The 14676-nt window shown below is 41.1% G+C and overlaps 1 protein-coding gene across 4 annotated transcripts in view; it reads left to right on the forward strand.

Annotated features, from left to right (window-relative positions):
• Positions 1-13764, forward strand: part of MPHOSPH8 (M-phase phosphoprotein 8) — a 48685-nt gene extending 34921 nt beyond the window's left edge. For all 4 annotated transcript variants that reach the window (XM_013968186.2, XM_013968188.2, XM_013968187.2 and 1 more), the window contains exons 6-14: positions 2461-2586; positions 2667-2755; positions 3691-3831; positions 4456-4542; positions 5881-6035; positions 7682-7836; positions 9339-9466; positions 10316-10399; positions 10763-13764. In XM_013968186.2, coding sequence (XP_013823640.1) covers positions 2461-2586; positions 2667-2755; positions 3691-3831; positions 4456-4542; positions 5881-6035; positions 7682-7836; positions 9339-9466; positions 10316-10399; positions 10763-10804 — 1007 coding nt within the window. In that variant the 3' untranslated portion in view covers positions 10805-13764. The remainder of the gene's footprint in view (positions 1-2460; positions 2587-2666; positions 2756-3690; positions 3832-4455; positions 4543-5880; positions 6036-7681; positions 7837-9338; positions 9467-10315; positions 10400-10762) is intronic.

A 14676-nucleotide genomic window follows, 5' to 3' on the forward strand; every position in this document is an offset into this window, starting at 1 on the left:
GGCTCTGTGTAACTGGAGGCACTGTCTCAGTATCTGTGAACCCTCAGCTGTCCTGAGTCCCAGTCTCCCTGGGGGAGTTGGGGGGGAAGCAGCTGAGGACTCAGACACATGTCAGTGCACACATGGCTTTCCTTATTTGTAGCATGGCTCCCTCACAGATTTTTGTGTGTGGATTGAATGTATTGATTCATGAATTTAACACTCCTTTCTGAATGTCCACTACTGTTGTTACTCAGGGAGTGAGGTACAGCAAGTATATGCGACTTACGCAGTCATACATGGACAAGGCTGTGCTCTTTCTGTGTTGTTGCTGCTGCTAAGTCGCTTCAGTCGTGTCCAACTCTGTGCAACCCCATAGATGGCAGCCCACCAGGCTCCCCCATCCCTGGGATTCTCCAGGCAGGAACACTGGAGTGGGTTGCCATTTCCTTCTCCGATGCATGAAAGTGAAGCCGCTCAGTTGTGTCCAACTCTTAGTGACCCCATGGACTGCAGCCTACCAGGCTCCTCCATCCATGGGATTGGTTCTGTGTTGGGATGTCCTTAAATCCTTTTTAACTTTTTTTTTTCTCGAAGTATAGTTGATACACAGTGTTGTTAAACTGTACAGCAAAGTGATTCAGTTACATATATACACATATATTCTTCTTCAGATTGTTTTCCATTATGTTATTACATGATACTGAATATAGCTCCTTGTGCTATACACTAGGTCTTTGTTTATCTATGTTATATATAGGAGTTTGTATCTTTTAATCCCAAACTGTTAATTTAGTTCCCTCCCCTTTCCCCTTTGGTAACCATTAGTTTGTTTTCTGTGAGTCTGTTTCTGTTTTGTCAGTAAATTCATTTGCATCTTTTTTTTTTTTTAAGATTCCATATAATATTTGTCTTTTTGTGTCTGACTCACTTCACTTAGTATGGTCATCTCCAGGTCCATCCATGTTGCTGTAGACAGCATGATTTCACTCTTTTATGGCTGACTAGTATTCCATTTGGAGAAGGCAGTGGCACCCCACTCCAGTACTCTTCCCCGGAAAATCCCATGGACAGGGGAGCCTGGTGGGCTGCAGTCCATGGGGTCGCTAAGAGTCGGACACGACTGAGCAACTTCACTTTCGCTTTTCACTTTCCTGCATTGGAGAAGGAAATGGCAACCCACTCCAGTGTTCTTGCCCGGAGAATCCCAGGGACAGGGGAGCCTGGTGGGCTGCCGTCTATGGGGTCACAGAGAGTCAGACATGACTGAAGCGACTTAGCAGCAGCAGCAGTATTCCGTTGGGTATATATATGTATATACACACGTGTACACACATGCCGCATTTTCTTTATAACATTCATCTATCGATGGACATTTTGGATATTTAAGTTGCTTCCATGTCTTGACTGTCGCAAACAGTGCTGCTATGAACATAGAGCTCCATGCATCTTTTTAAATTAGTTTTCATCTTTTCTAGATATATGCCCAGGAGTAGGATTGCTAGGTCATATAGTAGTTGTTTTTAGATTTTTGAGGAACCTCCATATTGTTCTGCATAGTGGCTGTGTCAGCCTACATTCCCACAGTTTGTAGAAGGGTTTCCTTTTCTCCATGCCTTCTCCAGCATTTATTGTTTGTAGATTTTTTTTTTATGATGGCCATTCTAACCGATGGGAGGTACTGGCTATAGCTTTGATTTGCTTTTCTCTAATAATTAGCAATGTTGAGCATCTTTTCCTCTTCCTCTTAGTCATGTTTAAATCCTTTAACTCTTACCATCAAACATTTGTGCCTTTCACTGTTTAAAATAGTACAGCCATTTTGAGTTCTTCCCAGATGTGTTCTATTCCACTGCCAGTAGGGAATAAAGATTTTCATCCCTAGTGTTGATGAGTCCATGGGTCGGACATAGGGTGGAAACTAGCACTTGCATCACTTGTAGTGGGGTATCTCAGGGCCCTGAGTGCTGTGGGGTTTGGTGCGAGTACTTGCAGGGGGTGAAGCTTGAGCCAAGTCTGACAGGATCACAGGCAATGACTTATTTATATTTAGAGTGACTTGACTTACATGAATATTGGAAGCAGTGTACATTCATCCCTTGTGTAAGGTTGACCCTCTGTCTCTGGCCCTTCTGGCTGGGGAGGGCCGACCAGCTGTCCAAGAAGAATGGCCAAAGGAACAAATCACAGGGCTTCCTCTTACTGAAGCCCTGTGATTTCTCGCTTTCTTTCAGCTACTAAAATTCATGTTACTATTTTACAGTTAATAAGATACCTATTAGTCTTTATGCCTCTTCATGTATGATATCTAAAAGTGGACAATTCATATTACTACCCAAAGAAAGTCAGAAATTTAATGAGACTCAGATAATGACATAAAGTGTAACATTTGGGTTAGGACACCATATGCTTAAATAAAATGGCATTGTATTTATTACAGTCTGTAAAAGTATATCTTAATAAGGCTCTTCTGTGTCCCAGATGGCAGACAGCAGGTTCTGAGTCTGGGCATGGATCTGCAGCTGGAGTGGATGAGACTGGAGGACTTCCAGAAGCATCTTGATGGAGAAGATGAGAATGTTACTACAGCGGATGTGATTCCAAGCAGTGAGTAGTTTGGGAATTATAGGGATCTTCTTCATGAATCTAGTTATTGAAAACCTAATTTATCTTTTCTTTCATTTTAGATTTATTGAGGGATGCTGTGAAAAATGGGGATTATGTTACTGTGAAGGTTGCACTTAATTCAAGTGAAGAATATAACCTGGACCAAGAGGTGAAGTGTCTTTGAAAAATCTGATGAAAGGAAGATGGAAAATAGCTCTTTTAAAATAACTCAGGTTTATTCTTCAACTATAAAAGTAATACATGTTCACTTTATAAGAGTCAAACATTGTAGAAACGTATAATAGAATTACAGTTCTTGTAATTCCAGCCCTGTATAATGACCTTTAGTTACCATGATATGCCTGGTTTTGTCTATGGTTTAACCTCTGCATTTTGAGGGGAAAGTGACTCCTTATTTTGTCACCATTTGTTTTTTATTGATAGTTGCCTATTTACAGCAACTGCCCCTCTTTCTATTGTTCTGGGTTTTTTTTTTTCCCTGACCATGCCCTTGGCTTGCCAGATCTTAGTTCCTGGACCAGGGATTGAACTTGTGCCCTCTGCAGCGGAAACAGTGTTAACCACTGGACCTCCAGGGAAGTTCCCAATCTGTTATTATTGTTGCTGAGTTTTTTCACACTGATTTAAAAGGATACTTTAATAGAAGCATATTAACCCTTTCCATTTTACATTTTTGAGTCTTACTGCTTGGGGAGATTTTTATTTTTAGGTAGTTAACATTTGATCTTTTCCTTTATGGCTTTTGGTTGTCTCATCTTGCTTAGAAAATATTTTTATATATTCTTTTTTACTTTTCTTGCTTTAATTGTGGACTTTTTAGGTTTAATCCCTTAGGATTACATTAAAATAGATTAATTTGGCTTAGAATTGACATTTTAACATTTTGAGTCTTTTTTTGAGGAATATATCTACTGTACATTCATTCAGCTCATCGTTTCTTCTCTTAAACCAAATTCTTTGGGTTTTTTCTTCATGTAGTTATTGTGCATTTATTTTAAATGCACTCATACAAATCTTATTATGTTCATTGGGCTCTTTCTCTCCTACACTTTTGCTACCACATGGGTAACAAAACCAACGCAGGATTCAAGCGGGATGACACTGGTGATGCTCGCAGCTGCAGGAGGGCAGGACGACCTGCTGAGGCTGCTCCTCAGGAAGGGGGCGAAGGTGAATGGTCGGCAGAAGAACGGGACTACGGCACTCATCCACGCCGCTGAGAAGGTAGGCCACGCAGCATGCTGTGCTTTCTTAGTCTTGGAGACAGAATCTGTGTCTGTGGAGCAGTGTGCCGGTCACACAGTCACAACTTTAGTTCAGTTCATCTATGACTTGTCATAAATCAGTGTTTTTATTGACAGTCGTACTTTGAAATTTCTAAATATCGTCTATCTAGTTGAAGGTGATTTGTATTGAAAAAGAACTTCTGATTAAGGTATTAATATTAATTCTTAGATTTTTAAAAAATCTTTTCTAATCTAAAGTATTCCTTTGGTTAATAATTTAATTAAAATGTTCCCATGTTATCTTATTAAAGGACTGAGATGAAGAGGTTCTTTATGTTGAAACCAGTAGTTAAACTTGAGGTTGAAGTTGCTGGCAGACGGTGTGCGGCTATGCAGGGTGACAGCGGGAGGGGCCACTCCGTGCAGCTCCCGACCCTCCTGGGACCTTGGAGGGCAGGGGCAGGAGGGAGGAGCAGAAGCAATGGTCTGTGGTATTCACCAACCTGCATGAGATAGAATCTGAGTACTTTTGCTAATGGCTAGAAATCTGAAAACATCTTGAAATATCTTACTTGTAAAGAATTTGAGGGGATTAAAACCTTTTTTTTTTTTTTTTTAACAGAACTTTTTAACTACTGTGGCTATTCTCTTGGAAGCAGGAGCTTTTGTAAACGTCCAGCAGAACAATGGTGAGACGGCACTAATGAAGGTAAATGCCTCCCTGGGAGCATGTTCTCCACAGGACCTCCCACTGCCACTGTATTGGGGCTGGTGATCAACGGGGACAAGACAGTCTGTGGACTTGAAGGGGTTGCAGCTGAGTGACAGAACAGACCCAGAAAGATGGAGTTACTGGGTTTGACGAGAGGAAGCACAGGGAGCTGTGGGCTCTGTACCCTGATGGCCAAGGTTTGTGGATTCAAGCTGAGCCCTGGAGGGAAGCTGGCAGCTGGCTCCGCTGCATGCTGAAGATCTAGGTCGGCTGGGCTAAACCGTGTCAGTGGAAGGGGACAGGGTGTGCCCTGCAGAGACCTGGGCATGGAGCAGATGGACGGGGATTCCTTACTTCACATTGGTGACTTCATCTCCTTGGCCTCAGGTTTCCTCACCTGTGTGTGGATTGTGGAAGCTTGGAGAAGCTCCCCACCCCCCAGCCACAGCTCCAGGTTTTGGGGCCTGAGGTGCTGTCCACCCAGCAGGTCGTGACCCTGTTGTGGAGGCTGTGGCTCCCGCCTCCTCCGTGAAGGGAGAGCTCACCAGGGGGTGGTGGCTGCGGTTCCTCTTCTAACCTTCTTTCCTGAGTCAGGCAGATGGTCAGACCCCTCATTCACCATGGTCCGGACCCTGAGGCTGTGCTGGGCTCTGCCATTCTTCCACACTTGGGGGTTAAAACTTGTTCGCTGCTGGTGTTTCTGTTTCATTTTTGGTTCATAGAAAAGTTTATTTTGTTCAGGTACCCTCTTGAATTTTAGTTATCCTTTATGTGTTCCTATTGAAGTATGTTTAGAGCATAGGTGGCAGCTGAAAGCATGAATTTAAAACTTATTGAGAAATCACCAGGTACATTCTAAACAACAGATATTTAAACAGGAGCATAAAGGGTGTGTGTGGAGTGGGGGGGATGCACAAAACTGTCTACTATGCCAAGGAAGTAGGAGTTCATTCAGATAGCAGCTGGGAGCCTTCAAAAAGTTTACCCTTGAGAAAGACTTCATCAGAATAGAGGCTGGCCTCTGATGCTGCTGTGAAATATCCCATTACAGTGGGTGGCATGGATTGGTTTGCAGACTTGTGGTAGGATTTTTATACATACTGTAAATGCTCAGGTGTTTAACATGTGAATCTTGAGCTCAGGAGAGAGGCAGGCTAAACTCAAATCGGGAGGGAAATGGCAGAGAAGCAGAAGGGAGGGACAGTCGCAAGAGGACCACAGGACTTCTATTTCCAAGCCAGTTTCCAACCCCAGGGATCCTTCTCCATGGAGAACTCTCAGCTCAGAGAGGAACTGACACTGATCACAGCTAAGTAATTTTTACTCCTGACACAGGCTTGTAAAAGAGGAAACTCGGACATCGTCCGGCTGGTCATTGAATGTGGAGCTGACTGCAATATTCTGTCAAAGCACCAGAACAGTGCGCTGCATTTTGCAAAGCAGTGCAACAACGTGCTGGTGTACGACCTGCTGAAGAGCCACTTAGAGACGTAAGTGTGGGAGGAGTATGCCCTGGATGTAATGGACAGTGTGTATGTAAGCTCAGAAAAAGATAAGTACAAGTCAGGATGGGTTTCTGGTCTAAGAAGATGAATTTTAAAAATGGTGTACAAAGTCTGAAAGTTATTGAGGACTTAGAAACCTTAAAATTTAACGCCGTTCTATCTAGGAGTATCATCTTAAAATCTTAATTACACTCTTCACTTGGCTTCCAGAGATTTTCTTAAAACCATTTAAACTTCATTGTTTCTAAGAGAGAAAATTTTTGAGAGCAGTTTTTAGGTTCTGAGCGAAGTTGAACAGAAAGTAGCGATTTCCCACATGCATTGTCCTACTCTGGCAGTGAGGCTGTTACAGTCAGTGGACCCCCAGTGATGGGGACCCACCATCATGGCTAACCCACACATCCTCCTGACTTAGAGCCCCCCGAGGTTCCCCTTGGTGTCACAAATCCTGTTTTTGGGTGAATGTGATGACATGTACCCACCATCGCCCTGTCACACACTCAACTCACCACCCTAAACATCCTCTGTGCTCCTCCACCTGTTAACTTGCCCAAACCCTGGAGACCATTGATGTTTTTACTGCTAGTTGGACTCATACAGTATTTGCCCTTTTCCAGGTTTGCATCTTTGTGATAAGCATTCATGTTGTCTTCCCGTCTTTACGCAGCCTGAGGTTATTACATTGTCTGGAAATTATCACAGTTTAGTTATTCAAGTTCCTGCCTTTTCAAATGAATTAAAAATCATTAGATGTTATTGGAAGTCCATATAAGTAATTCAGTAGCTTTTTATTACTTCTCTTGCTTACATGTAACAGGAGCTTCAGGAGCAGTACTATTGTAGGTGAGGTGCTTTCTGTCAGGTAGCAGAGCCCCTCTCCTCCTCGCCCACCAAGGGTAAGATAGGACTTGGATCTTCACGCCTGAAAGATGGTTATTCTCGTTCCAGATACAGGCAAATTTCAGACAAGAGACCAAAAAAAGGCATAAGGGGGTGTTTTGGCAACCTGGGCTGCCATCCCTGAGAGCTTCAGCAGCCAGGTATTGGTTATAGGTGGCCACCAAGTAGAGAGACTAGCCTGCCTGCTTTGCCCACGGCTGAGGGTCCAGGCATGCTGGGCTTTGTTTCACATCTGTGAGTAAATGGTTTTGGGGATTTTATGCTCCTTAAAGCAGAGCATCTTTTGGAAGGTGGCAGGGGGGGTTTGGGTCAGGTCAGTTACACTTTACCTGCAAGACAGTCTCAAAATACTTTCTGAATTAGCACCAATCATTTTATTTGACTGCTTTCTAAACCAAGTACTATAACAAGATTTTGTGTGACAATTCTTGGCTTTATTTTCTAGCAGAATTCTTATTTCTGATTCTCCTTGATCATTCATGCACTCATTTGACGAGTTTGTGTTCAGCTCCAACTGTGTGCCTGGCACAACGCAGAAGACTCGGGGGGTGGGGGAATAAGAGGACATCTAAGACAGACAGATGTGTACTGTGTCCGGTAGGAGTGCTCAGAACAAACAGCAAGGGACAGGAGTTTTTCAAGATGGTGCTGGGGAGGCTTCACTAGTCCGATTGTTTTGCGCCTCAGGATTCTTTCTTACATGAACAGCTTTTACTCTGCTTTTTTATTAGACTTTCTAGAGTAGCTGAAGAAACTATCAAGGATTACTTTGAAGCACGTCTTGCACTACTGGAACCAGTCTTCCCAATAGCATGCCATCGCCTCTGTGAGGGGCCAGATTTCTCGATGGATTTCAATTACAGACCCCCACAGACTATACCAGAAGGTAAGCCTTCTTTTTCTTAACATTAATAACCGTTTCTTTGAAGAAAACCTTAACAAACTCCATCATGTATACTAATTACATAAAATAGGTACGAACAAGATGCAGCCGATACCACTGTAGATGATCCTGAGGAGTCCACACAGCAGTCTTTACATTTGTTTTAGAAGTTTAATAATACTTTTTATTAAAATTTACTGAAATCTAGCTTTCAACACGGTAAGCCCAGAACCAATATTTTCTTGAATTTTATTATCACTGAGTCTTGCCCTTTTAAAGAGATGAAGAATAAAGAAAATGTGTTGCCCCATTGTAAAGCTGAGTAGTAAGAGATGAGAATTTCAGTCCTGCCTCCTATGAGTTTATGCTTAACAGCTACTTGGCAGGTGAGACCATGGCCGCCTCTAGGACACGGGTGCCGAATATATGGAATGGAGACAGCACTCTCTTGGCCTGAAAGGTGGGAATTGGGTTGGGTTCTGGCTTTTGTTTTGTTTGTTCTTGTTCAGTTGCTCAGTCGTGTCCCAACTCTGCAACCCCATGGACTGCAGCATGCCACACTCTGTCCTCTATGCTCCCAGAGTTTGCTCAAACTCAAGTCCATGGAGTCAGTGATGCCATCTCATCCTCTTCTGCCCCCTTCTCCTCCTGCCCTCAGTCTTTCCCAGCATCGGAGTTCTTTTCCAGTGAGTCTGCTCTTCACATCTGGTGGCCAAACAATTTGAGCTTCAGCATCAGTCCTTCCAATACATACTCAGGGTTGATTTCCTTTAAGATCAACTGGTTTGAAATGTTTTGTTTAAATATTTGTTAATGGAAACTTAAGCTACAGCTCTACCAATCAAAGCCAGTCATTCCTAACATCTTAGTTATTAGTCAGCTGTGGATTTGACTGTCCAAGTGGACCGTGTGCATTGCTAGGCATCCACACCAGTGCTCTGGTGCAGCTGGACAGCCCTGGGTTACACATGGCTTTTTCTGCACATGCACAATGTCTGCAACCACTAACAACGGTTTTTAACTCATCTGAAATCTTACCAAGATACCCAGCTATTCTGACACTTGAGACTTGGCATATTGTCTCCTCAGTCTATTCTCAAAGCCCCACCCGGACCAGGACTTCCAGCCAACACCTTTAAAAGTACTCAAGTTTGACAGACATTGACCTTGGTATCTTGAGGGGTGTGTAGCTCTTAAAACTGAAGGAAAACAATTTATATTGATAACCATGAAACAAATGCCAGCAAATTGATTAGAGTCCCTTGGTCATATCCTTTGTTTGGATCAAGTATGTGTCTGTCAGACTAGAGTTAAGGACCACTCTGCCCCTGGATCCCAGTCACTCAGGTTGGCAGGAACATAAACATGACCTTCATGAACACGGTTTCTAATAGGATTCCCCTGTGGATGGCCTGTGCACTTAGGCTCTCACGATGCCCTCAAGCTCTGCAAGGTGCTGTCTTCGGATGGAAATTAAAATCTGTATTTACATCTCCTCGATTCAGGCTCTGGCGTCCTGCTGTTTATCTTCCATGCAAATTTTCTGGGTAAAGAGGTCATTGCTCGCCTCTGTGGACCATGTAGTGTACAAGCTGTTGTTTTAAATGATAAATTTCAACTTCCTGTTTTTCTGGTAAGTCTCTCATTACTGATTAATACATTCTAATCAAAACCAGAAATGACCTATAAATTCTTCTATTAATTGCAGTTTTTGGAAATGGCAGTAACCCAGTAATCATTGTTTTAAAATTCTCATGGTCTAGAAACTAATTTTAAATATGCCTTTAAATGCATTATAATTACAAATGTTCACTTAAAATTCAAAAAGAAAAGCATGCTGTCAAAAGTTTCAAAAAATCCCAATGCAAACACTGTGCTGCTTGTATTTTAGTTTTCTTAGTATAATTTTTGATTTTTATGTAGTGACCATTTTACTATAATTTTTTTAAATTTAAAATGCCCTTGAAGATGTTCCCTGGTGGCTCAGACAGTAAAGCTGCCCACAATGCAGGAGACCTGGGTTTGAACCCTGGGTCAGGAAGATCCCCTAGAGAAGGAAATGGCAACCCACTCCAGTACTCTTGCCTAGAAAACTCCATGGATGGAGGAGCCTGGTGGGCTACAGTCCATGGGGTCGCAAAGAGTCGGACACGACTGAGCGACTTCATTTTCACTTGCCATATACAAATGTCTCTCCTTAGGCTGAATTAAAATTAACTGGTTATGAAGATTTTTAATACTCATGCTGTATATATATGACTGGATACATATTAATGAAGGATTTATCTCTATATTGCTTTTCCAGATGAAGGTATCTAAGTCAAGGGAAAAGTAATCACAGCATGTTGCCTTATAAGGAAATGCCAACAAAATGTGTATTTTCTTCTGTCATTAAGAGTCTAAAGATGTCTGGAGTCTGGCTATTTCTAGATAAAGATGGCTGTCTACAAAAATGCTCATCTTCATTTGCTCTTTTCCCCAGGACAGTCATTTTGTTTACTCGTTCAGCCCTGTGGCAGGCCTCAATAAAATGTTCATAAGACTGACGGAAGCACCTTCTGCTAAGGTGAGAATGCTTTCTTGCATCTAGTGTCACTGCTCAAGTGTTTCTTCAAGTTTTCAGGATTGTTGTGTTCCTGCCTGGATCTGAGATGGGCTTTAACCCTCTGATGTCCATGGTACACCTCTGTATGTTGTGTACTTTGATATTTAATTTCCACGTGTATGATCATTAGCTAGACTGAATAAGGGAGTAACCTAAAAGGTCAAGTACTTGGATCTTTCATTAAAATAATGATAATCTAGCCACTACACTGATAACCAACCAATTTGAGAATCCTGCCAAAGAGACAAGGTTTTTTTTCCTCTCTTCTAACTAAGGGAAACTAGAAATATATGCTGTTTTGTTTTGTTTTTTTCCTTTCAACAGGTTAAATTGCTAATAGGTGCATACAGAGTACAGCTACAGTGACCAGCAAGAATTGGAAGAGTTACTCTTAAGACCTGTTTCTAATTACTCTTTGAAGCAATTTGGAATTCTGGCACAGCTAACATTTCCAAATTTAAAGTTTCTTCTGTAAGCCTCTTGCATTGAAGGCCAGTCATCTGTTATAGTCTGTTGAGATGGGACACAGTGGGTCTAACATAAAACACAGATGTAAGTATTTGTGCAAGTGTTCTGAATCTCAGTGTTGTGTCCAGACTATGTTTTTCCACAATGTGGAATGGTACATATGAGGATTATTTTAAAAAATTAAAAAAAAATTTTTTTTTAAGTTGAAAATTTTTTTTACTAGCCCTAGTGAATTTTTGTGTTAAAAAGCCCCAGCAGGAATGTTACATTAAGTTACCCAGGCACTAAGATAAGGTGTGAGTTTGCAGCCCTCAAAGTAGGACAAATCTAAAGAAAACTCGAGAAAGGTTTGACCTTTCCAACAAGCTGTTGACATTGATCCTGAGTAAGTGACAGCTTTATATATGTGCAGTTATCCTTTATTGTTTGCAAAGAAAATAAACCAGAATCTGAGGTATAGCAGAAAAAAACAAACTGGGACATTACATGAGGCGTAAAAGGTGATACTACATGTGAACTGTAACCTTGTGCTTGGACCCAAGTCATCAGATGGTCTGTGCTCTGAATGCTGGGAAGACCAGCCACACTGAGCCTCCTGTCAAGTGATTTCCCACAGGTCTAAGGCTTCCATTCTTTCAAGAAATAGTTGGCAAACTAATAAAGCAAGATGTCTGGATTATAGAAATGTATAAAATCTTTAAGTCCAATTGGTTATATACGGAGTTAAATTTTAATGAAAAATTTTCAGAAATGTCTGGGTTCCAGAACCCCATCAGATACCAAGGATGCTTAAGTCCTTTATATGAAATCATATGTTGTATCTGCATTTAACCCCTTTGAGTCCCACCTTTTACTTTTAATCATCTCTGGACTAACAGTTTCTAAAACAAAGTAAATGGCTAGGTGTTAATGTTAATTCTATGTAGAGGGTTCCTGGTGTGCCTTTGGGGAACTTTTTTCTGCCCTAGACGCAGGCAGAACCTGTGGATACTTAGAGCAAACCACATACACTGTCTAGATATTTCAGGGTTAAACTGACTTTTCCTACAGTGTCCTCAATAAAACACAACATTTGTCTATTTTCTATCTCAAGTCTCAGGACTTCAACAAAAAGGTGATGTGAAATGTCTGGTTTAGCAATAGCAATACCTGCGTTAGACTTTTCAACTGTATTGTATCCTGTACTCCTCTGCATCTGACTTCACAGCTGCGAGATCTGTCAGCAGCAGTGCTCTTGGTCCAGGATTGTAAGAGAAGTGAGTTTTTAAAGAACATTCCCAATATCATAAGAGCACACCTTTATAAGAGCACTGGGAATATAACCACTTGTAGAGCCATACAGGTTAATATAGTTTTCATCTAAATTCACTTCTGTCTATAGCAGGTGAACCTAAACAGATGTGCCCTTGGGTGGGGAAATTCTGACCCTTGAGGCTTCAGGATGATGAGGTCTTGAACCTCTCAACTGCCAACTGACAAGGCAGCTAATCAGATCAGATCCTTCAGGTAATACTTCCATATGTGTGTATAATGATTGCTCTGAAAAACCCAATTCTCAAGGAGTACCCTTATCAAAGGTTTGCAGATTTGCTGCTACTGCTGCGAGTAGAAACCAAAGCCATCTCAAGCCCCATAACTACAACTGGGCTTAGGGCCACAGATCATCTCAACTACAAACGGGATTGCATTGCTCATTACCCAGACTCACTGAAGAGCCATTAGTACACATTTTTCTACTTCAGTTTTCTCTTAACTCTAAAACCCGTGACTCCTCAGCAATTACTACTTTCCAGTGTATATACTGAGGTAAGGACATAATGCAAACTTGAGTCCATTTTAACCTACCAGAGACCTGGTCAACTCTCATGAATGTGGCTGCAACAGAAAGCACATTATATATCCTTGTTTACGGTACCAGCACCAAAGAGAAGCATCTAATATACCTACCAATAAATGTGGCTGGATGGGGAGTTACTGCCTTTGCTAGACATTCTCATCTTAAATTTGTAGAATTTCTTCAGTGGAATGTCAGGAAGTTTCAATTGGAAGCCCAAGTGTTACTTTTAAAATTCTACTTGGAACTGTTACACTTCCAGAGTTAAGTCATATGAGAATTTGCTAGTTTATTTAGTAGTAAGACTTTAGCATACAGAAAGTTGACAGACTTTAGAGTGTTTTATGATTAATGCCTTATAGTATCTTTGCAACCGTAGGATATAGATATGAGAATAACAAAAAGTGATCTATAAAATAAGAATTCAGAAAAATTTGAGACTTTCCTGGCAGTCCAGTGGTTAAGACTCCATGCTTCCAATGCAGGGGGTGAAGGTTCAATCCCCGATCAGGGAATTAAGATCCCACATGGCCAAATATATAAAGTCTTAAGAGAATTTAGAAAATTTTCATGAATGTAGTAAAATCTGTTTTACAGCATAAAACAGTATAAACCCTTTTAAGTCATTCTGAAAAACATTGCTAGGTAAGCTCAGGACAATGAGGGCGTCTACACCACTTCCCTCTGCCGATCTGTAAGCAATGAAGCTCTTTTCCAGGCTTGACTTCTCCCAACTGGTACAAAAGAGCTTTACTCGTGGGCTGGAAAATGGTAATAACAACATATAAGTAGTTCCTTTATCTTGAGGACTAACCCAAAATTGTAAGTTACTTGGGGTATTTTTTTTTTTTAACCTACACCACTTTCTAGTTCCAGGGGGTGGGGGCTGGGTCTGTGGTAGTCAGTCAGTGTGCCAGGGAAAGGTATACAATTGAGGAAAACAAACCTGGATAAACTGTCATGACTGCTCATCTATCCACAGGTTGTTTATAACGGAGTGGTAATAAATTGAAAAATAAAACAAGATTCTTCTGGCTCATTTCTCCTTTGTCATTAATTTCTCCCATAGAATGATTTCACCTGGGGGGGAAGTAAATTCATTGTTAGAAAATAGGAAGTAATAGCATATATTTTTCTAAAGAACAAACAAGGTTTCTGTTACAAATAATTTGCTAGGATAGAATTCAACACCTGAAGTCATATATTTGACTTATAAAACTTTCTATAACTAGTATTTCATTGTGAACTCGTATACAGAGATTAAGAGTACCTTAAGAGTTTGGAAAACCAGGTCCCTAGCACCACCTTGTTAAGAAATGAAAATTCTTGGGCCTTTAAGTCACACAGTGGGGCCCAGCAGTCTGTTGTAAGATTTGTGACAGGGAAAAATAAGACACCACTTCTTCCTTCTTCTAGAATTAAATATACATCTTCCATTTTATTTAACTGTCAAAGTTACTGTTTTAAGTTTCTTTTCACTGACCAGAAAATAAAGTCTGGAATGAAAAGCAGTCGATTGGCCATATAAAACCGTATCTTCAGCATCACAGCATGGTTGGCCTGTGTAAATAGGGGTTTTTTTATTCTGCATATTTTTTCACTTAAGGAAGGAACCTATGTACCAAAACACTGAAAATTTAATGCCAACAAAACCCCCAGAGTATAAAGTAATTCTCTGTAAACCTATTTTCAAAGAGCAATTATAAATTATAATTGATTAATCAGTAAAAAGAGTTTTTAAAAATAAAACAATGAATTTTTAAAGTGTAGGGCACGCAGGGTAGAGCTCGTTGGTCTAGAACTTAAGAATCAGTGCCTTCACTACCATGCCCTGGTCAGGGACGTGAAATCCCAATAAGCCATGTGGTGTGTCCAAAGTTTAAAAAATAAATTGTTGGATCCCACCGCACACCACCACCACCCCCTCTACCCCCAG

This window comes from Capra hircus, chromosome 12 (genome assembly GCF_001704415.2).
Source record: "Capra hircus breed San Clemente chromosome 12, ASM170441v1, whole genome shotgun sequence".
Lineage (NCBI taxonomy): Eukaryota > Metazoa > Chordata > Mammalia > Artiodactyla > Bovidae > Capra > Capra hircus.